Source organism: Amblyomma mixtum, chromosome 5 (assembly GCF_055824585.1).
Source record: "Amblyomma mixtum isolate Tamu chromosome 5, ASM5582458v1, whole genome shotgun sequence".
NCBI lineage: Eukaryota > Metazoa > Arthropoda > Arachnida > Ixodida > Ixodidae > Amblyomma > Amblyomma mixtum.
Window position 1 is genome coordinate 93,001,688 of NC_143016.1, and position 27,663 is coordinate 93,029,350.

General features: G+C 48.6%; 1 protein-coding gene across 2 annotated transcripts in view; it reads left to right on the forward strand.

The window, feature by feature from the left end:
• Nucleotides 1-27,663, forward strand: part of Frl (formin-like protein) — a 147,171-nt gene that overhangs the window by 81,043 nt on the left and 38,465 nt on the right. Inside the window, exons 2-6 of one of the 2 annotated variants that reach the window (XM_089545568.1) lie at nt 18,424-18,507; nt 20,008-20,148; nt 24,318-24,397; nt 25,182-25,265; nt 26,709-26,919. In XM_089545568.1, coding sequence (XP_089401694.1) covers nt 18,424-18,507; nt 20,008-20,148; nt 24,318-24,397; nt 25,182-25,265; nt 26,709-26,919 — 600 coding nt within the window. The remainder of the gene's footprint in view (nt 1-18,423; nt 18,508-20,007; nt 20,149-24,317; nt 24,398-25,181; nt 25,266-26,708; nt 26,920-27,663) is intronic. The other variant, XM_089545569.1, reaches the window with a different exon arrangement.

Consider the following 27,663-nt stretch of genomic DNA (forward strand, 5'->3'; position numbering starts at 1 on the left):
TCTTCTGACAGAGGCTGCACATGCTCACGCATTGAACAGGGAGCCTCAGCACGAGGGGGAACATTTAGTTCGAATTCAAGAACCCTCTATATATTTCACTAGTGCCTAGAGCCTAAAAATGTTTTCGTTTTTTTTTTTGACGGCCGTTCTCTCAGAGGGAAGCTACTTTGTAAAAAAAAAAAGTAAATATAACGTGGCTTTTCACTGGTACTCGGAGAGTAGTCGTTGAGAGAAAAATCAGGTGTTCCATTTTATATCGCTTCGAACTGTATGCGTAACGTAATGAGCGCCATACCGATGTACCGCTGAGCTCACAGCGTCGACCTGGCCACTCGACATCAACAAACGCGCACGCATTGAGACGCGTTCTGCGTTATGTGGTCGGTGCGAATACAAACTGCGCGAAGTGAGCGACGCGCGCTTGCCAGACCTTCGCGCACTTAACGGTTTATTCGCACCGAAATGTCACGCAGGAGCGTTTACGAGGTGACTGGGCCACGCTTTGCGTATCTTTGCGGCAGTATAAGGACGGACGTCCACCTGGCGGTTGCCAGGTGTGGCCGCGACTGGAGATAACACGCACAAACATGGCGCAGACTATGGGGAGGGGGGGGGGGGGGGGTGAAACGCGAACACTATAGTACAGTGATTTGTGCCTCGCGACGATCGAGCAGCGAATGCTTTATTTCTAGATTAAAAAAGCCGCGTTATAGAGAGCATCGAAAGGCACGAATACAGCGAGTGACTGTTATTTCACGTCCTTCGGAGAAAATCCTTACGTTCTCGTATTTCGAGCTGTTCCTTCTCTCATTCCTCCCCTTTCCGTTGCTCACGTGTTCTCTGCGTGGTTTAACTGTAGCTCTGAGACGGCGTACGGACGGAAGTGTACAAACGAAGTCCTGTTCTGTTTTTGTTGTTGTTGCTTTTTGTTTTTCATCAGTGCCTTAATTGTCTATTTTCTTAGCGTTGTGGCTGTTAAAACTTCAATCGGCGTGCTCAAATCGCGACCCTTGTCGCGATTTTTCTTTCCTAGACTGCATGCAGCCTTCACCGTACCGGCGCTCGGCTCCCGTCATTGTGTGCGAGGAAACACGGCACTCTGCCCGCCCGCGGTATGCGCGTCAAGTGCGCGCGCCCCGCGGTCGCCTGCCGGCGGAGGGGCGTCTCTCCGTTTATCGCGCGCGCAGATCCCTTCTTCCTCTTCTTCTTGGCCGGAGGAAGGCGGAGGGGGGAGAGGGAGGCGGCCGACGGAGCACCGATCGGTGCCCGCGGAATCTACTCCGCCGTCGTGTACGCGGAAAGGCTCGGCGCCGTGCCCGCGTGCCCCATGCTGGCCTCCGCCGGCACTCGGCGTACAGTACGCGCTACAGGCCGTTGTACGATCGATTTTAAGCGGATCCGCCAGGCAGGCGGACTGGCGGACCGAACGACCAGACAATAGGCATTCGCCCCGTTCGGCAGGCGAAAGGAAAGTTGGTGAATTTCAACTTTGGGGCGGACGAGCGAACCGCCCGGCGACCGAATTGCAGCGATTGGCTGCTTTTTACGTGACGTAGGCATCCGCTCCTGCCGGGGCAAGATGGCCGTCCGTCGACTGAACTGGGGAGCGAGGCATAGCTTGTGACTGTAGAGATGGCACCTATGCCGCGAGGCATACTATATTGACCACATGTTGATATTACGAGTGTTCAGAGCGACTGCGAACTTCTCCGCGTGCAGCAGCGGCGAGCAGCGACAGTTTCCCGAGTTGAAATCGACGCTGATGTAGTTGACAGAGCGCCTCTTCAAACAGACGCAAGACCTACGCATTGGCGGTGTCACGAAGTGTTTATATGGAGCTGTTTGTGGTTGCTGCAAGCGTTCCTAATTCCTGCGAGGATCATCACGCACAGCGGCGAGCAAAAGCTGCTCACGGTGAACTTCTGTGCGTGCATGAGCTGCCTAGCACAGTGACTAGTGTCCGCGTAGTGAAAGTGATTGCGATCGAAGCGAGTGCTTTTACGTCAAGGCAGTGAAATGTGCACCTTCGAGAGCTCACTACGCACGCCGTGCTTTCCGAATGCTGAAATGAACGTGGCGTTGTGCAGCTAGTCGCATTCGTTGCGATGGTTGCAGTGATCGCGACCAAAGCGTGCACACGACGTTGTTGCTGGCTACGCATTCGTTACCATTTTGTTCGCGATTCGTGTTGGCACTGTGCTTGAGAATTGCCGTGTGTGCGACGTGACGCGACGCGAGCTTGGCTGCACGGCCGTAGGACTGTTTTGCGGCGACAACAGCGATGTCGCCATCCTCTGCGCTTTGGTGCTCCATTCAGTACGTTTTGTGATGATGGGTGCTCGGGTTACGACTCGCCGGAGAAACTGTGTAACCTGTGTTAAAACATCGGTGCAGTGCAAATGTATCTTCGGGAGCGTCATTTCTTTTTATTTCCTGCCGGCTGTGCGCACATTTGCCTGCAATAAACATATCGGCGTGATGAATGGGTGACTGAACACTTCCGCTAGCCATTTCGGTTTAGGTTGTAACATGGAAACAAGAATCATTGCCGCTTTTGAATCACGACTGATTGACAGTGTACAAATCTCTAATATGTGCCAACTCATAAGTCTGTTTTTCATGAGCATTTCAATTGATGTAGCGCAGAAAAAAAAAGTGTGGCAGCAGCTTATGCAATCAAAACTGACCGCAGAGCAAGTTGAGCATAACGAGTCTTGATGAAAAAGAAAAAAATATTGAGAAAACCTTTGCCATTGCTTTTTTTCTCTTTTTGCATAGCAGTGTTAAGTCAATATTGACAAATGCTTGGCAGTATTCAGTTCAAGTGGGATGTTGGTTTCCACTGCAATCAGAAAAATACAGTGGTCTTGAAGCACCTCATAGGCAATGACAGTGTCTGTTGTTGATTTTGCTCATGGTCCTTTTCGATCCCGGGATCAGTGGTACGAAACTGGATGTGTTCGCAATGCTATTGTTGCAGAGCTGCTTGCGAAATCGCCCTTATTGGTGTTAAGTGGTTGTTCAGCGGTGCTTCCTGGGTCAGCCGCAGCACTTTGTTTAACAAGCCATTCTCAAAGCTTTGAGAAGATCTCGTCGATGCACTTGCATATGTCTGTCTGCTACCACCTTCATTTGCCTGTGACTGCTTGCTACAGACATGACTACTTGCAGACTGCAAAATAAGCCCTGTGGAGCTGGTAAAGCTACGCTAGGAACAAAGACGATGGTAACAACATCACTGCACAGGGTAGCAATTCTTGCTCTGTCGTCGTCCCTTAGCACAGTTTCGACATGCCAACTTGCCACCGGTGCACCCCACAGTACGCTATGATCAAGTTCTGTGAAATTTACAGAAAGCAACAACGGGAGAGGAAGTAGGTTGTATAGGCATATCTAGTGCATGCTGTACAGATAGCTTCCTGCCTTATTATAGCCTGGCCCCTCTGTTTATAATCCTTCATCACCCAGCACCTATGGCCCTATTTGTGTTATTGGCATGTGCTGCAAATCACCAAACACATTTCATACTCTTGACCCTGCTAGATTGTTTTGGCCCATTAAGTTGTTTGATTCAAATCGGCAAGCTTTTAGAAGACATTTCTGCAATAGCCAACTTTTTCTTGTTCTTCACGACATGCACCGTGACTGCAACATCCCCCTATGATGCTTTTGTTCTTTGCTTTGAAAAAGCATGCATTTCCCCTATTTATGTGAGGCTGGTTTTCTCGTGCTTTAACTTGCATCCAATAGCTCTAAACTGGATCCAAGCTTAAACAGCCAGCCTTCGGCAGATTTCCCTTGCCAATTCTTATGTATCTTGCCTTTTCCTGCAATCTCGGACGTCCGCCAAGGCACTCCTTTGGGCCTCAGCTTTTCATTACTTGCATTATTACCGTCCCTTCAGTGTTTTGTCATATGCCTTCACTGACAGCCATATGGTGTGTGCCATATTGCAATCAATACCAGCATTTCAGTTGTTCAAAACAACAATTAGCATGCCCTGGATTGTCCTGTTTGCTAATGTTACTAAGAATGCAGTAATATTGTTTTTTATTGTCAGCATTACATTTTGCCAACTTATAAGGCCTTCCGATAAAGGTATATTCACTGTATACTGGTTCAAATACCTAATAATCCTCATACACCCACCCACAACCTAGGATATTTACACCATGACGTGTTGTTAGTATCATCGTCTTCCAAGTTACTTGCATTCAATTCCCCTGTGTGTCATCAACTTGGGTATTCTAATGGCACATGGCACAAATCTAACTTAACTAGAATCCTTGAATTAGTTCAGTCCTGAGCCGCTTGTTTTATTTTCTCAGGCCATTTTTGAAGGTCCAGTGTGACAGCACCAAAAGTGCATATTTGAATGTCTTCATCTTATGCAGGTTTTTTTTGCTCCTTACCAACACGTCCCCAACTAATCAGTCCCAACTTGTAGTCTCTCGTGCACTAGGTGCACTAACACTCTTGTGCCTCGTTTAGCTCATATGCCACTGAATTTCAAGATTCGTTTTTGTTCGTGCCACAGAAGGCTGTAACGGTCTTGCATCCCACAAGGCTGTGTATCTTACTGTCCTGCGAAGTGGTTACTACAGAAATCATGCTATAAATTACGAACTCACTGAGCTCCTACCTGGCACACCATTTTAAAGCTCGCTACTAAAGTAACGTCATTTAGGACCATTGAGGTGTGATAAATATGAAAACAAATAGATCTGATATAGTGCTCAGTCACTCGGTCACCTCGGCAAACCAGTACAATGCTCTCTTATGCATAACGTGTTCATTGAGAACTTTGTTCATAATTTATTTCAAACTATATCGGGGCAGATTTACACAATAGTAGCATTTGGGCTAACTTTGCGCAAGCTAGCTCTAGCTACCTACATTCGCTCACTGCAAAGCTAAACATGCATTAGTGCACCCACCTGTTGTTGACCAGGCTTCTCTTTGTGCTTGTCTGTTCTGCTCAGCTGAGCAACACACTGACTTCATGATGTGGCTCAGTGAGAATTCTACATCTGTATGCTTATGCATGTAACTTGTATATAGTCACATGTACTAAGGATAGTATTAACTGGGCAATTGGTTCAGCTTAAAAGCTCTCATCATCAGATTGCAGCAAAGAGATAGCAATAAAAGACAAAAGTCATCACTGCCTTTCTGTTTTTCTTCGTCATCCTTCGGCCTGACTTCAACTTGGTTTTTTTCCAACTTCCTTATGACTACTGATGGCTCAGTTAATTCGTTTCCTTGCAACCCAGACTGGCAGTGGAATAAGGATATTTTGCTAAGAAATCGGTAATTAGTAACTAGTACGACATCATTCTATATATAACAAGTGGTGCGGATATCGATTAACAAATACAGATTCTCTCTTTTGCTTGCTGCTTTGGGAATCAGAGTTGCCCTTAAAATTTCTCATATTATTTTTTACTGATCAGAAAGGACGTACCTTCAAGATTGCTGTAGAGCTTTACTGGAGAACTTAAGCATCTATGGCCCACACATACTTCAATGGCTTATTTTTCAATCCATTCTGTCCTGAGACATCATAGCTCTTATTGTGTTTGTTTGAGGTAACTGCAAAATATGAAGCAGTTCCCGTTCCCTTGACTATACAAAGCATTCTATCCTAGTCTCCGCCAATATTTGCTATGTAAACTTTCCAAATCGGTTCTTGCATTTCCTTAACCTCTAGGCCAGTGTACTTACTCCCTTATCTAATTATGTATGGATTAATGAGGATGGCACATGTATACTTTTCTGAAATACAAAGCAACCACTTTGTTTTAAATTCATGGGACAGTTATGAATGCTTTGTGGTCGTACGCACAATACGCCACCTTGTTTCTGTGCATGTCAACATTGATTGGCTCTCAACAGAACTTTCCACACTTGTTTACTATGCTGCATACTGGTTTGCACAATGTTCACTGCAATGTCACCTCAGGAAGCACTGGTAAAAGGAAGCGGCCTGCCCACTTTCACTGCAGGACAAGAGCGTGCACTTTAGTACAGTGATGCGCACCATATCCGCTTTGAAGCCACTGAGCGGTATTTCTATTTCGATTTTCATAATGGTGTGAAAAACATGACGAAAAAAAATCAGAAAAGAAATCAGTATTATTGCGTCGTCATTTTTCTGTGATATTGTAAACACCTGCAGTTAACACTGATCTTCCATATTAGTAAAGGTTGGGAACATTGTAATTTCCTCATGTATAGATGCATTCATATCTGATGGTAACATGCTAAAATATGCTGATTTTTTCATGCATGCATAATACACACATACACATACACCTTTTCTTTAATGAGAGACAGTGGCGTGTTTGATGTCATTTGACCACACATACTATGATGTGGATAGAGTTGAAGTGCGGCGGGAGTGAACAGGGACACAAGAAGAATGATATACAGGTGATGCTGGATTTCCCACAGCTGAAGAACCAAGCTGGGCAAAAATGATCTGGTTTGGTTTGGTTTATGGGGTTTAACGTCCCAAAGCGCCTAAGGCTATGAGAGACGCCGTAGTGGAGGGCTCCGGAAATTTCGACCACCTGGGGTTCTTTAACGTGCTATGACAGAGCATTGTTAAAGGCTGTGAACAAGCAGTCCACATCAGCAGCAGCAGATGCCCTCTCTACAAATGCAACAACCAATCTTGTCAAGGTCACCTTGACGTCAGAAGCAGTAGCATGGACTAAGCCTCGGTACTATTCCCTTTTATCTAAGAGCACACAGAGGCATCTGCTCTACGTCACCTCTTGTGTAGGACAGTCCAGCATACACTGTTCGTGATATCGCTTTGGACAGTTGGCAGTATCAGTGAGGTGTTTGTTGCGGGTTGTCTCTTTTTGTTTCATGTTAACTATGCGTATCTATTCCTACAACAAATATTTTTGTTTGCATTGAATTGGCATCTAAGCTCAGTCAACAACCAATGTTCAGTTTTGGTTTTTGGCTGTCAGAACATGTTATCACCGAACACTATAGTCAGATTCAATTTAAGTCTGTAGTGAAGCTCTGCCATCTGGACCGCCGCACAGAATTCTTCCGCGCCAAAAAAAGTAGTCCGCTGTTAAAACTTTTATTGTATACTACCATAAGAAGCTTATTACAAGAAAAAATGATAAGCTCTAGAATTCTGATACCTGGATAGATTAATAAAGTCAAGCATCGAACAACTAATTTTGTTTACTGTTATTGGTTAGTGGAGTAATACAGGATGCCTCGGGCCATGACCGAGTGCTAACAACTGCTGTTTCTTTTAAGTTTTATCCTACTATACATGAGGTACGCGGTATGTGAACCAGAATCATAAAATTTCAGTCACAGCAATTTCATCTTGCTCAGATGTTTGATGTGTGTTCCACAAGGTCACCATCCTCAAATCCAGCAAACCATTGTCATGAAATGCACCATTATTTTTTTACTTGCAGTTATGTTGTAGGTAGGTAGCCAACGTCTGTGTTAAGGTACTCCACTCAGGATGTCGGTTTGCTTCTGCAAACAATGGAAACTCACTAAAAGCATGTGTTTGATTGCACAGACGGTTACCAGTTGAAAATAATAACAGTCATATTCACCCGACATCACTGCTATCATTCAGCAGCACAGAGAACCCTATGCAACAATTTTGTGGCAACAAACGACAGAGTGCAGGAACCACTGTGTATACGCATGTATGGAGTGCATGCTGCACGTACTGTTTCTTACTTCAGAATGCTGGCCTTTGCCAGTTACCACCCAGCAGCTATTGCCCCATTTCCATCACTATGCAAGATCAATGCTCAAATGCATGTGCGGTAATTAGTATCCAAATGTACAGCACTGCATACAAGAATTCCCAGTAAGTGTCAGCAGTTCACCCATGATGGCTATCATTAATCCTGCTTTCCAATTATAACCTCAGGAATGCCTTCAGGTACTTTCCCTGGGCCTTTTCACACCTCTGTCCCATTATGGGGACAGTGCTTCTAATTAGCCCCCTCAGTTCATCCATCAATAACTGTTCCCTCTTGAGGCTGTTCACTGGTACATGTTCCTCCATAATGTCATTTTCCACCTGTCTTAGTTGTTTTTTGGGCTTCTCCCAATAAATGCAGACTTCATAATCTCTTTTGTCTGTTAAATTGTTATCCTTTGTCATTGTATGACCGTCGCAGCATTCCTTTCTGAAAATTTGACATCCTTCATTTCCTAGTATGCGGTCTTCACATTGCGCGCATCCATCCCGGCATCCGTGGGATTGGTACGCGTTACAGATTCCGCAAATATGTGCTTCCGAATTCGCTCACGCGGATATGTACAGGTCACAGCCTGCCTTAATTTCGAGTGCTACCATACTGTACATGCGCCCGTTTCTTCGCCCTCCATCACGTGCCCCAGTAGTACGGAAGCTCTTCGCAGCGGCTCAATGCGCGGGCACAGCGGGGAATCAAGGCATCAACCATCCATGGCATCAACCCACGAGACGATTCACTTTGAAACCGGTTCGCATCTCCGTGGTTCGCCGCGTGGCGTCACCTTTGCGTGTGCAAAAGTTCTTCGTCCTGTTGCCGGCTGAACTTCGGCACGCCATGGCTATGCCAAAGTTCAGCCTAGGTGCCGGTCGCCGAGGAGCAAAAAAAGACCACGTTTTCGCGCCGTCTAGGTTGCCAACAGGAGCATGCTATTGGACAGACGGCAATCCCCGGCGCGCCAATCGGAACGCTTTAAACCATCCGCCTCGTCCGCCAGCTCCAAAATGATCGTACAACACCCATTCCGCCCCACGCCCGAGCGAAGGCCGAAAGCGAGCGGTTCGCTCGCTGGCGGATCCGCCCAAAAACGATCGTACAACGGCCTTACGCACAGCGCCGTGTACGCGCCCCACTCTACGGGGCTCCTCTGCCTGCTCTTCCCCGTCTGGCGGCCGCGCCGCCGTACCTCTCCGGCCGGACATCGGCGGGTGGCCACGAAACAAAGAGTAGCGCTGTGTGTGCAGTGCGGGGGTTTCTGCGTCTCGGCCGCTGCTTTGCTTGCTCGCTGCACGCTGGTTCGAACCACGGGGTTCAGCACCAGCGCGCTGCTCTGTTCTCTGAAACCGTCCTGCTGAGCTTACCTCTTCTCCCCGCACCCGTACGTGTTAGGTCTTCAGGTAAAGCGAAGATGGAGCGTGCCTCCCGCCCGTACAGGTGCATTTTAACTGGGCGCGTATCGCGACGACGGAAGAGCGGCTTTGTGAGTGGTTAGAGCGTGAAGCGTTTTAGCGCTTTCTAGCGCGTTCTGCTGAGGTTAAAAATAGAAAAGAAGAAAAGAAAATAATCTTTTAGTGTCGCGAAACTGTTCGATAAACTGTTCGATCGAGCGTTTAGACGTACAATCAAGGACAAAAGTTTGCGGGATGCGGATTTGCGAAAAAAAATAATATGCATTGCCTCACTAGACAGGCAGATTGTATTTTTGCAGCAGATGGAGCACATATGTCTCTTTATGTTGCTATGCATTTCAGTGATGTACAGCCGGCCAAATCTTTAGGCGTGCGCGACAGCCGCTTTTTCTGTGCTCCTGCGGTTTGGGATGAAGCAAACTTGCGGAAAGCTCAATATTATGCACGGGCTTAGTGAGTCTGCTTAAATTTGACATTTTCGCAAGTTTGCTCCGTCATAAGCTGCAGGAACACGAAAAACGCGGCCGTCACGCGCGCCAGCTAAAGATTTGGCCGGCTGTACTGCGCGTGACCTCGAAGCAATAAATTTTTTGGCGCAAGTTTGCATCCCGCAAACTTTTGTCCATGACTGTACCTTTGTGGGATTTAGACGAGAAATCGGATCGATCGTGGCGGCGGACGTGTATAAATTAATTAGCGGTCTTCTCCCCGTCAGTGACTGTTGCCGCAAACTCTCGCGCAAAAATAATTGATGGTCGCGGTGCTTTCCCCTGGCGCGCTGAGATAACTCGATTACGATCTCGCAGGGGAACTTGTGGATAGCTCGGCGGGCTGCGCGTCAAAATAGCGGCGAGAAAACGCCAACAGTGAAGGGCACAGATTTCGAGAAAGACCGACTCGTTGAGGCTCGCTGCGTATACAATGGAAGCTCGCGAACACGAGAACGCGAGCAGCTAGCGATCCTCTGGCCTGACTTCATTGATAGGCGTATAGTCACGGGAGCCTGAGTGCGGTCACACAGCAGCAATATCCGGCTGCACGGGGCCCGCGCACTCACCACGTCTCCTTACAGTCAAATCTCGCTATAACGAAACGGTTTTTAACGAAATAATGGATATTACGAAGGAATAGAAATTCCCCTTTGAAGCTCCCGAGGTCCATTGTCAGCTACGCATGCATCCTACCATAAGTAAAGAGACACGCGGACTCCATGGCCCAGGGTATAATTGACGTCCCTGTGCACAAACCACGTGACCACGATGCGCCCTCGCATTCGAACTCTGAACCTTTCATCTAGAAGAACGCTGGAACGGAACTTGAGCCGCCGACATGCGCGCTGCGAAAATACCGCGCTCCGAGCGAGGCCATTCCGAAGCAAAGAGGAACGCGGCCGAATCGTGACGCGGCTGTACATCCGTACACGCTCTGCAGATCGTCATAAAGCTATCGTAAAGTCTTAATAAACGAGTTTGCTTAAAAATTGAGATTCGAGCCTTCTTGCTGACGCCATGCATTCGTTTTCTCGCGTTTAGGTTGTAGTTTCACAAAAAAGTTTCTGGTTTCTTCGTAACGAAATTCCCTGATTCGGCGAGAGGGTCGTGACGGCATCAGTACCGCTGAATTCGAAAATCTGAGGACTGGAATGTGCGAGTGCCTTCCATTGGATTATCGTATGCTCATGCGACCCACGAATCCATATCTCAACCCACCAATTAATCCTCAGTAAAACAACTTAGTATTTCCACTTATCCACCTTAATGAACTCATCCATCTACCCACCCACTAATCCACCTTGACCTATTTTCTGGCATAGGCCTCTGGAGTAGACCTACTTCGAAAAATTTTGGGAGTCCTTTGGATTTTTTTTCTAGGGGGGGGGGGGGGGGGGGGGCAACTTCCAAATGCTGTCCAATTTTCTTCATTAAGAATGTGGTTAAGAAGGACCCCCAAGTTTTTTACGAAATAAAATTTTCCTACAACTGGATATAACAAATCTGTAAGGAACCCCATTTGGCACTGCACTCTGATATGCTGATTCGTAACGGTGCTCAACACTTTCGTGCCGATTCTATTTTGCAAACTGCAGTTCCTCCGTCCTCCAAACCTCATCGCTGCACGCGGACCACTGCGAGCGCGCTCTGCTTCTCCGGTCCCATGTGCAGTTTACGTTTTCGCAGCATGGTTAAAACCGTTTGGCAGTGTTCTTGGTATCGAGGTACGGCTGGTTTTCACAGGGCCAAGCGGCAGAAAGCGAAAGTGTAAAACAATTCCCGTTATCCACAAGGCGGCCATCAGCACAGCTTTCACTACGGCGTCCCTCATAGCCCGAGTCGCTTTGGGATGTTAAACCCCCATAAACCATCAGGAGCACAGCTTTCGATTTGGCCTACTTCTTTTCCGCAAGACGTCTCTGTCATGCGGAGAAGTGCTCGTGTGCTGTGCGGCGAAGCCTGTCAAAACGGCTACTCGCGGTAAAATCGCCGCCGCGCTTTTTTTTTTTTTTTTTTTACAGTGGCCCGTGTCGCATTCGGCCCCTAGAAAACGCGGATAAATATTCTGAATAGGTCTCTCTCTGTCTTTTACGGCATTATTCCTCCTAGACTCTGAAGCCCGTCCGGGTTGTTGCGGAAGGCACGGGCGCGCATTGGCCAGACCATGTTCGTACGTATACCGGGCCACGTGGCGGGCGTCCGGTCAAATACCGCTATAGCGAAGCAACGGCTATAACGAAGAAATCGCGATGTAGACTCTTGGTCACGTTTTGCTGGCTCATGGTCGCGTATATTCCTGTAAAGTCTCGCTGTACGCACCGTCTGACACGTCTGGGCCATTGTGCGAAATCGCAGCGCGTGTTTATGCGTGGCACTCACTTTAGTGCCGCGCATGTCGCACACAGGCGTCCATGAGTGCACACTCTGCTGTGCGCCCTTGTAATACCCGATAGCACTTCTGCTGTTTACTGCGCGGATGGCCGTTTGTAGGCCTTGAAATTACATTGTTCTTTCCACCTCGGCCGTGTATATACGGGCGACGGGGATAAGTGAATCGTTCGAGTTGAGCTTATAGCGCAGGAAGTTGAAAAGGCCGCACCCAACTCTATCGTCCGCTCCGGAGGTCTCGTTGTGCCTGCTATGCAGAGTACGCGTTACTGTGCAGGCCACCCTCTCTTTTCCGATGCGCATATGGCTGCCTCACAGTCCTTCGCGCAGTATGCATGGCTCGAATTTAATTCGATCAGCTGCAGTCACTGTTCCTTTCACGAGCTATTCGCGACTTGTAGAAAATTCAGTCCCTCCTGTGACCCTGGCGCTCGTGCTGGTCCCGCAAAGTGCGTCGTGTATGATATCGGGCTTCCTGTTCCTATTTTGAAAAGCAGCGCATGTCCCGTGACGCCGCGTTGGACTGAGCGATGAGAACTATAACAGTTTTCGAGTGTTCCGAAGCGGGAAACACTCTGCCGCTGTACATCTGCAGACCCTGCTATCGTTTATGGGCCCATCAGCCACGCTGACAAATGTGAGCAGGCATTGCACGCATCTTCGCGGTTGTGGCGCCACACCATGAAAACATTGCCGCGTAATAATGTGTCAGAGGCGCCAGTGCGGTTGTGTCGCTTTGAGTGACGCTCAAAGTGTGGTGGTGGTGGCGAAGCCACGGCCTGACGTGGTATATATAAACGCTTCCGTTTCTGCGCGTCAGGCCTACGCCAGGCTCTCCATACACGCCACGCTCACGGCCGCGGGGCCCCTGCAGGCCTCGGAACGGGCGACGACGCTGTTATCGCGGAAGACATTGGGCTGCCGCTGCTGCCTCCATCCGGGTCGTCGTAAAGAAAGCTGCGGCTACGGTGCTGCTGCTCTCGATGGCTGTGAAACAATGCGACCCTTTCTGGGCGCCGCTGAGGAGCGTCTGTGTGTGTTGTGCGGATGGAAGTCGATATAGAAAGAGGCGGGAAGAGAAGGAGGGGTCTGGAGGTGGCGGTCTGCAACGCACGGCTTCCCTTTGGCGTGGCTGCGTTCCTGTGTTTGGGCGCCGCGAGGCTGGTGCCCGCGGAGGCTCGTCAGTCTGTGCGTCGTGTGAGCCTCCTGCTCCGGGCAGCTCGTAAAGATAGCTCGACGGATGGAACAGGGCTGGCACCCTCTTTGGTGGCGCGTGTGAATGCTTGGATGCTGCGGTATTATTTACCTCACTCTCTCTGCTTTTTTTTTTTTTTAGGGGTCGGAGATTTCTATACGCTCGTTGCCTGCCTGGCTTATATGTGTTTGTTTATCGACTCGGGGTATGCCTGCCCTCTGCACTGTTTCTCGACAGCACGTTCGCGTTTCCACATTGCGCGCTTTGTCTCGTGGACAAGGAGGAGAGCCGCGGGAACAGTGTGGAGCGAGCGTGGAGAAGAAATTGTTCGGTAAAGTCGGCAGCTTTTCGCCCTGATTAGTTCACCACGCGCGCTGCGTGGTTTTCAGCTTCGGATGTTTCTGCATTCAGGTCGCCCATGAGGAGCTTGAAAAGAGACTCTGGACCACGGTGCTCTGGACACTGCAATGGGCGATGAAAATTGTAATGAAGGGTTAGAAAGTGGGGTGGCGAGGATTAGAGAACACACGCGGGTGGTTGGTACTCGAGCTGGAGAGGGAGTGAAGGGTCGGCAAAAAAAAAGAAAGAAGAAATAGTTGGAACTCTTAGACCAAGAAATTCGCTATTGTATACGGTTGGCGCAGTTAGAATGTTCGGATCGGGAGGGGCAATGGAACGTTGGTGGCAGAGGACCCTATCCAGCAGGGCCTCAAATTCGTCAGGTAATGATGATGATGCCTATGGCTACGCTCCGAAGCTGTGGGTGTTTGACGAAACACGTTGTCGCCATGGTTATAAAACTATTTAGTTGGGAAGAATACTTACATTCAGTCTCTCCTGACCTTCTTAATATTCATTCACGTTGTCCGGACCGGCGGCTTGCGCTTGGAGTACGTGTACCCTTTGCAAAAAGTATGCACGCCATTGTACACTGTAGGCTAGATGTCGGACTCTGGGCTGTGTATTGTGGTTCCTGAAGCTACCAACGGATGTTGAAAGCTCTGGAGGGTGAGATCAAGAGCTCCGTGCACCGTCTCGTCTGGTGGTGGCGAAAACATTTTAATGATGGAAAGAGCGTGTGTCGTTTGAAGTCAGCTGTTTAGCCACCCGTACAGTGGCCGGCATACTTCTAACAGATGCTGTACCTGATTGCGTGGGTGGAAGCAATATGAAGGGCAATTCTGAGCTTCTGCACAAGAAGATCGAATTCTGTTGTTACGAATGCATTGAAGTGTCATATATCATTCGCCCAGCGAAAACTCTTTTTAAAGTGTGCTTTTTTGTTCGCATATAGGTGCCCCAAAAGTGAAACGAAACAAGCTAGCGGAGAAAAAATTGCTGGCGGGTTAGCACTGCTAATCACGAAATATTGCGCGAAAGCAGGTTTTTTAAGGAGACACAAATCCCGCGTACCAGAAAGCGTGTTTCGTTTCCTTTCGTGATTTGCGCTGAGATGCATGGAAGTTGATAAAGACGACGACGACGACGTTCAGTGCACAGCGTGAGAGTGCGGTGCAGTTTAGCACGAGGCGTGATCGGCTGCAGGTAGCTCGTGTACATAAAACATCGCATCATAATCATAAATACCATGTTGAAAAACATATCAATAAAGCGACGATAGCGTAGTGCTCTCATTCATTGCCCAGCGAAGCTGTTCTGTGCGCGCCGCCGCGGATTCGAAACCCAGTCGCGGCAATATGTTTCTTCTCCAGGTTGACCAAGGTTACCCTCATTCAAAGTCTCCTTCATTTCTTTGCAATTTCCCGCATCACGTTTCTAGCTTCAGAGGCTTCACCACACACCGGAATTTCCCAGATTAGGAGGCCAATACTACTTTCGCACTAAAACTCACCGCGGCGCGCTTCATAGCAGCTGGTGCGCCCGAATGCAGCTTACGCGCACGGGGAAAATCCGATCGGCCAGTGCTTATCAGCGACCTGGTGGAAGCAGCGGAATTTTACCCCACAATGGTGCTCAGTTTTACTTTTGGTACTGACAAGATCACCGATGGTTGAATTCAGATAACGCGCTCCTTTTCATATTGCCTTCACCTGTGTGCGCGCAAACACGCCTGGCGAGTACACAAGCACCAGCGCGGACCGCCGAGCGAGCCACTCTCCGCTTTTCATTCGTGTGTGTCGCGTCCGCGTTTCCTTCCCGCGTGAAGCAAGGGTTGGGCTCGTCGCGTGCTCGCCGTGGTGTGGTGCCTCCGGGTGCTGCCGGAAATTGAGCGCCCGGGCGTAGGGCTTCTTGTTCGCATCGTGGATCACGGCGTATACAGGCCTTTCCACCGTGCTTCTTTTCCCCGTCTGTTGCGTTCCGCTGCTTCTGTTTGCTCTGCTTCGTGGAAGTGTTTGCCGCGGCTCCGATAACCGATGCAGTCGTGTGTGTACGCAGAGCTTCTGTTACGGTTCTGTAAGGGTTCTTTTTCCCCTTCCGTTTGTTTTGTTTACTTTTCTTTCTTTGCCGTTGGCCAGCACCTCCTTGGACGCCGAAGCCTGCGAATGACGTTGCTCGCTGGCTGTCAACCCTGACGTCACAGACTATACCGATAGAGGGAGCGAATCAGATAAATCGGGAAATGAATCCTTGCAAAGCATGACCGCAGGTTTCGTGCACTTGTTCTATTCTTTATTTGTAGAGAGGCATGAAGGAAAGGGAGTGAAGGAAAGAAAGGCGGCAAAATAAGCATCGTAGTAGAGTGCTGCGGATCTTTAACTTGCACTGACATCGCACAGCGCTCGGGCGCCTTTTCGAAACGGCCGCCGCGGTGGCTCAGTGGCTATGGTGCTCGGCTGCTGTCCCGAAAGACGCGGGTTCGATCCCGGCCGCGGTGGCTGGAATTTCTTTGGAGGAGAAATTCTAGAGGCCCGTGTACTGTGCGATGTCAGTGCACGTTAAAGAACCCCAGGTGGTCGAAATTTCCGGAGCCCTTCACTACGGCGTCTCTCATAGCCTCAGTCGCTTTGGGACGTTAAACCCCATAAACCATAAACCTTTTCGAAACGCGGCCGCCGTGGCCGAGATGTGGCAGTAAGGGTGAGAGCATATCCACCTCTTGCTCAGGAGCAAGAGGTAGATATGAAGTAAGAGAAGTCGCATCTGTCTCGAAGTGTGCGTAGGCCCGGGACAAAGAAAGGCAGGTTTACTGTCGCGCGTGGTCCAGGCCGTGCATGTAAGGGGCTGAATTGCGAACTAATACGGCTAGTGGTCATCTCCTCGTGAACTGACGTCATCAAGTGCCGAGTTCACATGGATCGCTCGCTTCGGGTCACCCGAACTACAACAATGTGCACGACCACATTCTGTCGGCACATTACGCAAAAGCCCCCCTTCAATTTTTGCAAGAGTTCGGATTCAGCCGGAGGCCCCACCTTTGCGTGCGTCTTAAGCCCTGAGTCAGCGCTCTGCAGGGAAAAACGTAAAGGTCCCGATTATGTAGTGAACCTTTGCGTGCGTCCCGTCCCAATCCAATAGTCAGCGACCGAGAAGAAACAAAAAGGCCCCGACTGTATAGTGATGCATGACCGCGCGCTGGAATCCAGCACCATTCGTTTTCGGATGGGGCGTGTTTTGATTTTTTTTTTTTTTCCGCTCGGACAAGCCGCGGCGGCGCGACTCTGACCGCGCCTTCCGCTCGACGACGGTAGAGGCTTAATCGAGAGCGATGGAACTCGGTCTGACCGCCGCTGACCCTGTTCCGAACCTCGCAGTCGAGTTCATCGCGACCGGCCCCTTTCTTTCGGGACACCCCCTTTCTCCTCGCATGCTATCCCTTCACTTTCGGAGTTTCGCGTACGCTTCCGCCGCGGCTTCGATCGCGTGCGCGGGGCGTCCCGGCAGAAAATGGCGTGCTGCAGCCGGGACGGTGAAAAAGTTCGAAGTGGGTCACCACGCATGAACGTGCTGTGATTGCCTTTCTCCGCTGTGCAGTAATCGGGGGAAGAAGAGTGCGCGCTGCTGCGCCTTCTTCCTCCGCTCTGGTTCCCTGGCACGAGATCGAAGAGCGATTTGTCTGACGGGCTCTTTCTCTCTGTGCGTACGTACATTAGCGGGCACGCCAGTTGTATGTACAGGCTGCAGTGCCTCGGAAGCGAGGTATATGCATGTAGGATACATGCTCGGTGCTTATAACCCCGCAGCTGTCTAGGCCGTATGTCTTGAGTCTCGGCTCATGTTGGAGTTCAACGTTCGAAGAGTTAGTCGAAGGTTGGCTGTTTATCTCTGAGGTGTGTATTTACCTGTAATGAAGAGTAGAACGAAGCCCGGTACGCTACCTTGGTTGTAGCGTCACGGATTAGGTTAGGTAGGTTAGGTAGGTTAGGTAGGTTAGGTAGGTTAGGCTAGGCTAGGCTAGGCTAGGCTAGGCTAGGCTAGGTTAGGTTAGGTTAGGTTAGGTTAGGTTAGGTTAGGTTAGGTTCGGTTCGGTTCGGCTAGGCTATAGGCAAGGCTAGGCAAGGCTATGGTAGGCTAGGTAAATAAGAAGACTCAGGTGTCTCACCTGTATGGTGGACCGTGCTTTCGCCATGTGGACACAGCTTCCTATTGAGCAAATCAATATGGAAGTGCCCGGTTTGAAAGGTCGCTGCAACAAGACTGTTCCGTGCCGGCTTAGGCTGAGCTGTTTTCGTTAAGATATCCTTTTATTACGCCTGTAGGAACGCTCGAGGAGCTTGGCCGCGCTTATTTAGTCATGAATTCAGCTTTCTCGGTGGCATTATCTCTGAGTGTTATACAAAATGGACAGATTTGGCGCTCCCGCAAAGCTAAAGCTGGTGGGGTTTTTTCTGGTTCGGTAATCTGCTGCATCGTCTCTCGACTTTGACTTTGTCTCTACTAAAGTGTTCGTCTGGTCTCGAACTGGAGTGTCTTGGCTTCTTTACTTTTTGTGCGTCATTTGTATTGCAGACTGACCTCCGTTCTGGAAATTTTGCATTAATGTTCGTTCTCGCACGTTCTGCTGCATTTGGCGGAGTGACCTATTTGGAGAAAGTAATACGATTGTCGCATAAACAATCGCAGGCCCCGGAGATTTGTCAGTGTAACAAAGTGCTCAGCCTAACGAAGCAATTTAGATTCTTTCGAGCTTTGCTATTGACCGCGAAATTTTCCCGCATGATGCCGAGCCTATATAATTCTCCGATCGTTACCTGTTCTGACTGTTTGCTTTCTTTCTCTCGCAGAATTCAATGGATTTGCCACCTGACAAAGCTAAACTGCTCAAGCAGTACGATGACGAGAAAAAATGGGACATGATTTGCGATCAAGTAAGTGACTCCTCATTTTCTCGCTCTCATCTTTCTTTTCTTTCTACCGCAAGCTTTCTCCGGATAGGCTTGCCGCGCAAGGCGCTGATACGCATATGTCCGGACGGTGCAGTTTTTTTGTTTTTTTTCGCATTTTACGCGTTTTTTCGTGTGTCTCATGCGGTGTAGTTTTCACCGCACTTCTGTAGTTTAGTTTAGGTCCATTTAGGTTTACTTCGTAACGCAGCCCCGTAGCCTAAACGATCTGCGATTTAAGGTGCTGCTAGCCAGCGCATGCGCGTCTCACAAGACAATTCAAGCGTTGCCGTAACTCTCTCTGTTAGTAAGCGTTAGTTTTTTTTTTTCATATATATTTTATACCTATGGAGGCAGTAATACGATGCTCTGCTGGTTTGTCCGCGTTCGTGAACCGAATCTAGTGTCACGTAGTCGGCAGTTGGTCAGACATTTAGCGAAGTAGCCGGCATTTGTGCCGATGTGAGCAACAGCCAAGCATATCCGCCTCGCAGTTTTTACCGCTTCGGTGTATCTCACGTGGCCAAAACAGTGCAGGGTACCAACTGACAACAGCTCCTCTTTCGGTATTATATGTCGGACCAGGTAGAGTTTAACCGCGGATCCTTTGGCGGAGGTATTTTTACACTTCTAAGAGAGATCAGAGGCTGGACTTGCTACTCGTCTGCGTAATGACGGGTGTGCATGGCCGCGCTGGCAGGAATTCCTGCATGTTGTTGGGTAGCGACGTCCTGTTCGGTGTATGCGTGTGTTTTTCGTGCATGTGTTTTACAGCCACCGGCGAAGACCTGCGGGGGCGTGGTCGACCGCTGCAGCAGCGCGCGATGCGTGTATGTGGAGCCGAAGGTCTCCACTGTTTCACTTTCTTCTTTTATGGTCGAGTTTATTCTATTAGGACGCCGCAGTCCGATGCCAGGGGTTTTGCGTATATAGGACTTCGATTACGGGCAGAGCGCCGATATTCCGGATGGTATGTGCCAGCTTAATGCTTTGTGAGGTGACTGTATCTGCTCAATGCGACAACTGTCGATCCGGCATGCACTGCTGTCGTTTGTGTTTGTGGGAGCAAAAAAGAGCGATCAGGCCAGAAACTTCAGGCGAATAACGATACTTGTCGGCTTCACTGATGCGTTTCTTGGTGATTGCGAATGTTGCAGAAACTGTTGCGATATCATTCCAGGAGCGCTGTTTTCCCTGAAGAATTTGCGTGTTTTGTTGTTGTTGTTTCTTGTAACGTGCAGTGGGCATTCTGTGTTTTGCGTCTGGTGACGAAGCATTTTGAGTGATGGCGCCTAATCTCTGTTTTCTCTTTCTTTTTTTTTTTTGTTTTTCCCCTTGCCCTTCCAACGTCCCTCTCCCCCTCCCATCACCCTCCTGCTGTGTGCACATTGGCTTCTCCACTACTTTTCACCGTCTCCCTCCTTCTCCCACTCCTCCCTTCCCTCTGCCTCCTTTCCAATCCCCCCGACGCTTATCCCCGCCCAGGAAAAAGTGATCGCAAAAGAACCCCCTTCCTTTTACTTACGTAAATTAAAGACCTACCTTGACCCCCGAGCTTCCAGGAGCGCCAAGGTAAATAATCAAATGGTGTACGATGCCGTTTCGACATTATTGTTACCCATACAGGTATACATTTCTCCTTCTGCCTGCCTTTGTGTTTTCTCTGGCTCGCTCGCTAACCACGGGGGATTTGTTTTGCCTGTGTTGTGTGAGGTGGAGGAGGAACTCACTAACACGACGGGCCTTGGTGATTCATTCACTGACGCGTCACGGACACGTGACCAGCGTCGGTTTTTTTTGTTTGTTTGCTCGTTTTTGATGCGGGGTACGCCTTTGAAATAACCGCTCGCCGCACTTTGTTTAACCCAGAGCACATCTGTTGTTTCCTCTCTCTCTCTCTTCCTCCCTTTCTCTCTCCGTACCTGCATTCCACTCGAATGCTCATCTTCTTCGACTGCAAGCGGTGGAGGGTAAATATTGGAGCGTTTGTGCTGCGGGCAGCTGTTAGCATTTTGCGTGAATGCGTTTGGGATTAGGATACAGTGCATCCCCAGGTTTTTCGCGTCAGCTGTCAGATGCTCTTGTTTGTTTGTCTTTTTTTTTAGTATCTGATTTGCCAGTAGAGGGGCATGTGGTTTTTACTGGAGAGCAAATGCACCCGCTCAGATCGTGTCTTCGTTTCGGCGATATATAGTCTGCCGACGTGCGTTGAACGGCGCAGTTGTAAGGAGAAAAATTATTAAACGAACAACTGAAAGAAAGGAATCAAATTGAGATTTTGTGATACGGGTTAAAAGCTTCCTCCACTCAAATCTCCTGGACAAAAAAAAAAACAAAAACAAACAAGGAAAGGGGGAAAGGAAGAAATTTAAAGCAGGTTTGATTTCAAAACGGGGGGAATCTGTTCAAGAGCTCTTCCATTAGTCGGTGCGCATTTTTATTCCTATCGATGTACCGGGACCTGGCATAAGCCTCGTATACGATGTCTGCTGTCAGGTTAGTGTCTGTCTTCTTTTCTGGAGACGGAGCACGGTAGTTGAAAACCGTACCAGTCTTGTCAGGCTCACACTGTGTGGATGCTTTTAGACGGCGAACAAGGACGGGAAACGACCTGCCGTGTGGGCACGTTCGGCCTATAATGTATGCATAAGAGGGGCCCCTCGTGAATACCTTTGCACGGCGCCGTTTTTCCCCTAATGGGCCTCATCCCAGTTTCTGTGTGTTGGACCTCTTGTGTCCAGGAAATCGTCTGAACGGAAACACGTATGCGAGCCGTGCTTTTGCTCTCTTGGACGTCATTTGACGTTGTACAGTGCGTGCGTGTGCATGTTTTCTTTCTTTTTTTTTTCCGAGTTGTTGGTCTCGCTGAGCGTTGGCAGCGGCTGTTATCGGGGCGCTCGACGCAAGAGGAGCGGGCAGCCCTAGTTTTTGTATATTTGTGTGCAGATCAGTAGCGAGCAGAGAATGGCGAACAGCTCAGACTGAATTGAAGCGAAGCTTTTTGAGTGATTGCGCGACTCTCGCGCGGAAGGTGAAAAACGGGGCCCATCACTGGGAGGGTAACCGCACAAATCTCGGACTTAACGTAAAGGTTGCAGGTGAACTTAATTGATCTCTATTTACTGAGTACTTCATTTAGTACAGCCGCTTAACGCCTTGTAAGGCCAGCGACGCAACGGAAATGTGGTGAAACTAACGCATGCGTACTGTCATTTCTTTGCTAGCTCGTTTTGATGACTCTGCATATGGACGGTAATTAGGGTTAGGTGTCAGTCACGTTTCTAGGCAGGTTGAGAGCACTGTGACGTACAGGCGCGGACAAATGTAAACGGAGCACGCAACTGTCTTCGAATATTTTTCACGCGTCACCTAATTGAAATTTCCAGCAGTGGTGCGCACATGCTGGTAGAGGAGGTTGGTGGGCTTTCTTGAAGACAAACAACGCTTCTTCATTACCAATGGAGAAAGCGTGATTGCACTTCGAACGCGACAGCGTGCTCCGTTTACTTATGGCCGCGCCTGTGCGTGGTGTCGACGCCTCGACAACAAATAGCTTATGACAGCGTCAGCAGCCTTATGAGACAGCCCGAGGGGTGTGACCCACGCAAGTGACGCAAACATGACTCGGAACAAGGAAGGTTTAAAACTTGCAGCTCTTTTGTCAGTTAAAGTGAACAAGTTTGAATTTGGCGTGGGATTTCTCCTCGCGATGAGCGCCCCGGTAAAACTGCGTGCATTGACTGACTGGAAGAGAAGGAACAGGTGTCCGGGTCGCCAGCTCATGCTACCCGTATCGCTTTAACATTTCACTCACTAAGTTCCCTCGCACTTATAAGGGTATACAGCGCTGTAACGCCGCAAAAGCACACATAATAAGTACCTTCTACTAGAGCGTACGTACTAACTACGCATGTACTGATATAGTGTAGATTTATAATTCGTAATAGCGGGTCCTGCTTCCGGACGCTATATATCGTGGCAACAAAACGGCATTAATGTGTCGTTGGCCTTCGTTGGCAACGTGTCTGAGTCAGTGATCACTGCCTTTATAGTGTGCGCGCGAGTTTAGTGCAAAATGGCTCTGTATCGCACAGTGCTTTGTATGTGCGTCTAACTTTTGTCTTGGGACATCGTCTGTTAGCACCCATAACCTGTTCCTTCCTCTTTCCCACTTGGTTAACACTGTATTATTAATTATAACATCATAATAATTAACCATCGCGTACGGGTCGTCACGTGTCCGCATGTACTTTATTTCTTGTTCTAGCAGGCTGCACGAGCCACGTATACAGTGTTGTATATGCATGTGAGCACTGTGCATGTGCTTGCGTATAATGTCACACATGCATACACACACTTCTGTGAACGGAATTTCGAGTCGCATTTGTTCGTTGCACATTGCTCGCGAGAATGTGGTTGATGCACACTTAGTAGTTGTGAACGTTCGTAGTCGAGTGTTATTTTCGCGAGTCGAACCCGCCGCGATGTGTCGTGTGAGAGAAAGACCTTGCTAGCGGAGCCCGCGGAGCCAGAGCGCGGTGTCGTGTAGCACGCAGAGCTAGCCTTGAGACGCTCTCAACTTGCAGCAGCAAGAGACGCTGCTAGCAAATGTAGGCTGTCCAGTCCTTGTGGAGCCTGCTTCTAAATTGGCTTCGCAGTTTGCGCCACGGTATGACTGCAAGCTTGTTTTTGTTTTTCTTTTTTAACGTTCGAGAAACTCGAAGGGAGGTTTCGAATCCACTTTCATGAAACGCGCTTATATGTAGGACTGAGGGAAGGGAATAGATCGATCGATGCAGGCGTTGTACAAAGCGCTATTTCGAGCGCCCATACCTCTTATGTTTCCATTTTCGTTATAACGAGGTTTTGTTATTTAGGCACAAAAAAAAATTTCTAGAAGTACGCAGATTAGACGACAAGAAGTCGTCTTGTGACTTGCCTCCTTGGGGTGAAATGCGCTTTTCGTTGCAGCGCAGTTTTTTTTTTTTTTGTTCTCCTAGTAAGCGTTTTTGCTGTCTTGTAGCCAGCTTCGTGCGTCGATTTAAATGGTCGGAAGCCGACGCGGATGAGGCAAAACTCATTTGGGGAATTATGAGGTTCTACGGAAATTGAAAGTGCTCATCAGCGCAGCGGGTGATGCTACTCGTAGGCATGTCTTCAGATTCTTAGAAAAAAATATTACCGTGGTGCCGTGTTTCACACCGGCCGAGCTTTCAGTCGATGTGTCCTTGAAAAGCATACCGCAAGGTCTTTCTCTCTCTCTCAACGCGAAGGCGGCATGTGTGCGCCAGTGCTTAAAAAGAAACAAAAAAAAATGTATGCGCGAATGCTATTTTTATAAAAATGAGTGAAAATTTTCTCGAAGTAGTAGTCATAAGCACTCTGCCCAAACTGAAACCAGAGAGAAGGAAAAAAAAATTGTTTTTAGTGCCTTGTCAGTTTTTTTTTTTTGTTAATGTTGTTGTCATACAGTTCTGTATTTTCAACTTGAGATAATGTTAATTTTTATGCTTACTGCATATACATATATATAGGACAGGATATAGGATATACAGGGTGCATATATATATAGGATATGAAGTTTCGGTGATCTTGGTATTGTTGGATTACTGCGGTACACTAATATATACCTGTCGGTGTTCTCCGGAACGTAAGGTGGTTCGACTGCGCATGTTGGGTGGCGAAGCTTGTTTCGCGTGTGCGTGTTTGCTGCTGTGAGAGTGCGTGTGCGATGTCGTGTAATACCACGTGTGTGCATCTAACGCCGCTCGGCGCCGCCACCGGTTGCCTTTCAGAGAAGACGAATGTTGGGAGACTCGAAATCCACTCAGGTCCTACGGGACTTGGAAATCTCCCTCAGGACAAACAACATTGAGTAAGTGTGACGTCGAGCCTTTTTCTCTTTGTTTTTGTGACGCGGTGCATGCGCCGCCATTGTCGGCAAAGGAAAAGCGGGAACAAAGCTGCAGATTTAGGCACCCAAGATTCATTAACTATTAACCAGTTAGCTGAACTGGAATAACCTACCTTTAGTCCTGTGGGTATATTTAAGCCTAAATAACGCCACCGCAGATAAGCATGACACACGCCATTGTGCAACGCTAACAACGCGGGAAGACGCTACATATAGTTCGTGGAACGAGAACGGCTTTTCACCGTTGCATAACTAGGTGGTGTGGGAAGACAGCTATAGAACATGTTCGAAGGCTTAAACCTGAAAGCGTCATTATTCGAGGCCAATCGGAATGGTTCGTTTAGTATGCTGTATGCGTATTTATTCAAAACGGTACGGTACAGTTCGTTCATGTTTGGTCGGGAAAAAATAATTAAGCCGAAACGAGTTGGTGGCAAGGTAACGTATTTGTCAAGCAGCGCCACAAATGGATGGCTAGTGTAGGGGACGCTGTTATTCTAAATTTATAATCCCTCCTTTAATCCATAACAGCTCATCCTCACCCCTGAGTTAATGGGGGCTGTATGTGGCATGAGTGATGCCGTAGTAATTGGAGTAATTGTGTCCTGGTGAATTTGTATCCGTTTTGACGTAGAAGAGGTTGTGACGCTGCACATGCTGTCGTGTAACGGAGCGCGAGAATGAAAGGAGACGCGTGGGTCGCGAGCAGAACGTTTGGAGCTCTCTCTATTTGCGTCCTCCGCAGGTGGGTGAGAGAATTTCTCGACGAACAGAACAAAGGACTCGAAGTGCTCATCGACTACCTGACGTTCCAGCTGGGTTTTCTGAGGTGAGTGAAACGACGCCGGCATTCAGTCGGGATAATCTACTTTGTCCTTTTCTGAACTCGGCTTAAGGGCTCCATGTTTTGGAATAACCCGGCTCCTTTGGGGCGCTCTGAACTATGTTCACAGGGGGCGCATATACCGGGTGTTTTTTTTTTTTTTAGAAGGTCCAAAATTTTTAAACAAAGGTAAATTCCTTTAGATTTATTTTAACCCTGGGGCTATACTGAGGGCTACGGCGGACACCAGGTAAGAGGCAAACTACTTTAATTAGTTCGCTGATTAACTGAATACGTTAATTAACTTTTATAATTTTTATTTTAGTGGATATGTTGTATTAGCAGAATTGGAGATCATCTTCCAAACAGTCCAGCCAAGAAATAAGATTTTCATGAAAAAATGTTTTGCGCGCGTAACGAAGCGAGAAAAAGTCACCCTGGTAGGCAGCTTCACACTGTAACACAGCGTCTGTGAGCGCCTGGGACGTAGCTCGCTCCGCCCTGCACTTTGTGTCAATGCATTTTTGTTCCAGCGCGGCATTCCGTGAGGCCGCGGAGCGAAGCGAGATAAGCAGCGATAGCGCAGGCCGCCAGTCCGGGACGCGTGACGCAAAGCGCAGGGCGGAGTGAACTACGTCAGAGGCGCTCCCGCCGCTGCGTTACGGTGTGAAGATGCCTACCAGGGTGACTTTTTCGCGCCTCGTAACGTGCGTGAAAAATTTTTAATTAAAATTGTTTTTTCTCGGTTGGACTGTTTAGAGGACGATCTCCAATTCTGCGAATACAACATATCCCCTAAAACAAAAATTAGAAAAGTTCATTAACATATTTAGTTAATCAGCGAACTAATTAAAGCAGTTTTCCTCTTGCCTGGCGCCCGCTGTAGCCCCCAGTATAGCCCCAGTGGTAAAATAAATCTAAAGCAATTTACCTTTTTTTAAAAATTTTGGACCTTCTAAAAAAAACACCCGGTATACTGTTCGGTAGCTTTGGTAGAGACTGGAAGTTACAGGAATCGCACAGCTCTAAGCTACTCTTCATTTCTTTGTCTAATTGTAGCATCTTGAAACAGAACCATTTTAGACTTCAGAACCTCGGATTTTTTACTGCATGCATGAAACATGGGTGGTTCCTGTGATTTTTATTATTGTTTTAGTTGCTGCTACTGTTGTTGCTAGGGGTGATGATATCAGTGGTCCGTAGCGTTGAAGCATGGGCTCTACACTAGGGAACAGGACTCCAATCGCTAGAGCGGCTACTCTGTGAAAAAGAGAAAAAGAGACCTCTTAAAAGCACTCGTGTTTCCTGGTAATAATATGCTATAAGTGTATACAAGCATACTCTGCGGAATTAAGCAGGTGTCGCACGGGAATCGTTAGAATAAGCGCGCGGTGATGTGCACGCGTGTTTGCTACGCACCCGTGGACTACAAACGCTACTTGTGCGCAGGTACGACCGCGAGGCCGCAGCAGCCTGTTCGGCCACGGCGTCGGAGAACGGGTACGCGGCGAGTCCGGCCAACTGCCGCAAGTCCATCCTGGAGGCGGACACGCCGCGGCTGAAGCGCGCCTCGCGCCACGCGGCCAAGCTGCACATGGGCGAGGCGGAGGACGACATCCACGTCTGCATCATGTGCCTGCGCGCCATCATGAACAACAAGGTGTGTGCCCCCCTGCGACACTGCGACTCGCCGCGCCCGGCACGCTGTTTTAGACACGTTTTGGGCGTCGCAGTACAACTTTTATATACCATCCTGGTCCATTCCCGTAGTCCGTGCCGTTTCATCTGCGCGGGGAGGCGTTGGTCGCACGCTGTGATCTAATCAGTAAAAGCATTGCGACATATGGTATGAAATTTACCGCGGTGGGCTTCACCGCATGCACCTTGATTGTGCGGGGAAGCTCGCTTTGGCGAAGACTTTGCGCCGTGTAATGTAAGCGGGCCGGCAAACAGCGCACGCTGTGTGTCTGTTGGCTGTAGGGGTTCCTAGCGCTGATGTAATCATAAAGGGGATATTATTTATTTATTTATTTATTTATTTATTTATTTATTTATTTATTTATTTATTCAGGTTGCCTCACAGGCTCCAAGTGTTGGAGTATTGTGTGAGGGGGGGATTACATAAATAGGGGTAATAACAGGAGCATGAATGATATGATTATACAATGCTGATTGACTGTTAGTACTCAATAGTACAAGACAGCGCCTTTGAGCGTAGTAGCTGCTACGACAGGCGTGTTAATGGTATTTTTACTGGGTGCTTACATGCACCATTCTTAACATTCTTAACGATTAAGTTCTATCCCGCGGCGCTTTGGAACTGCAGTCGAGTCTCAGGTTCGCTCCATCTATTAAAGAGCCCCAGGTGGTCGAAATTTCCGGAGCCCTTCACTACATCGTCCCT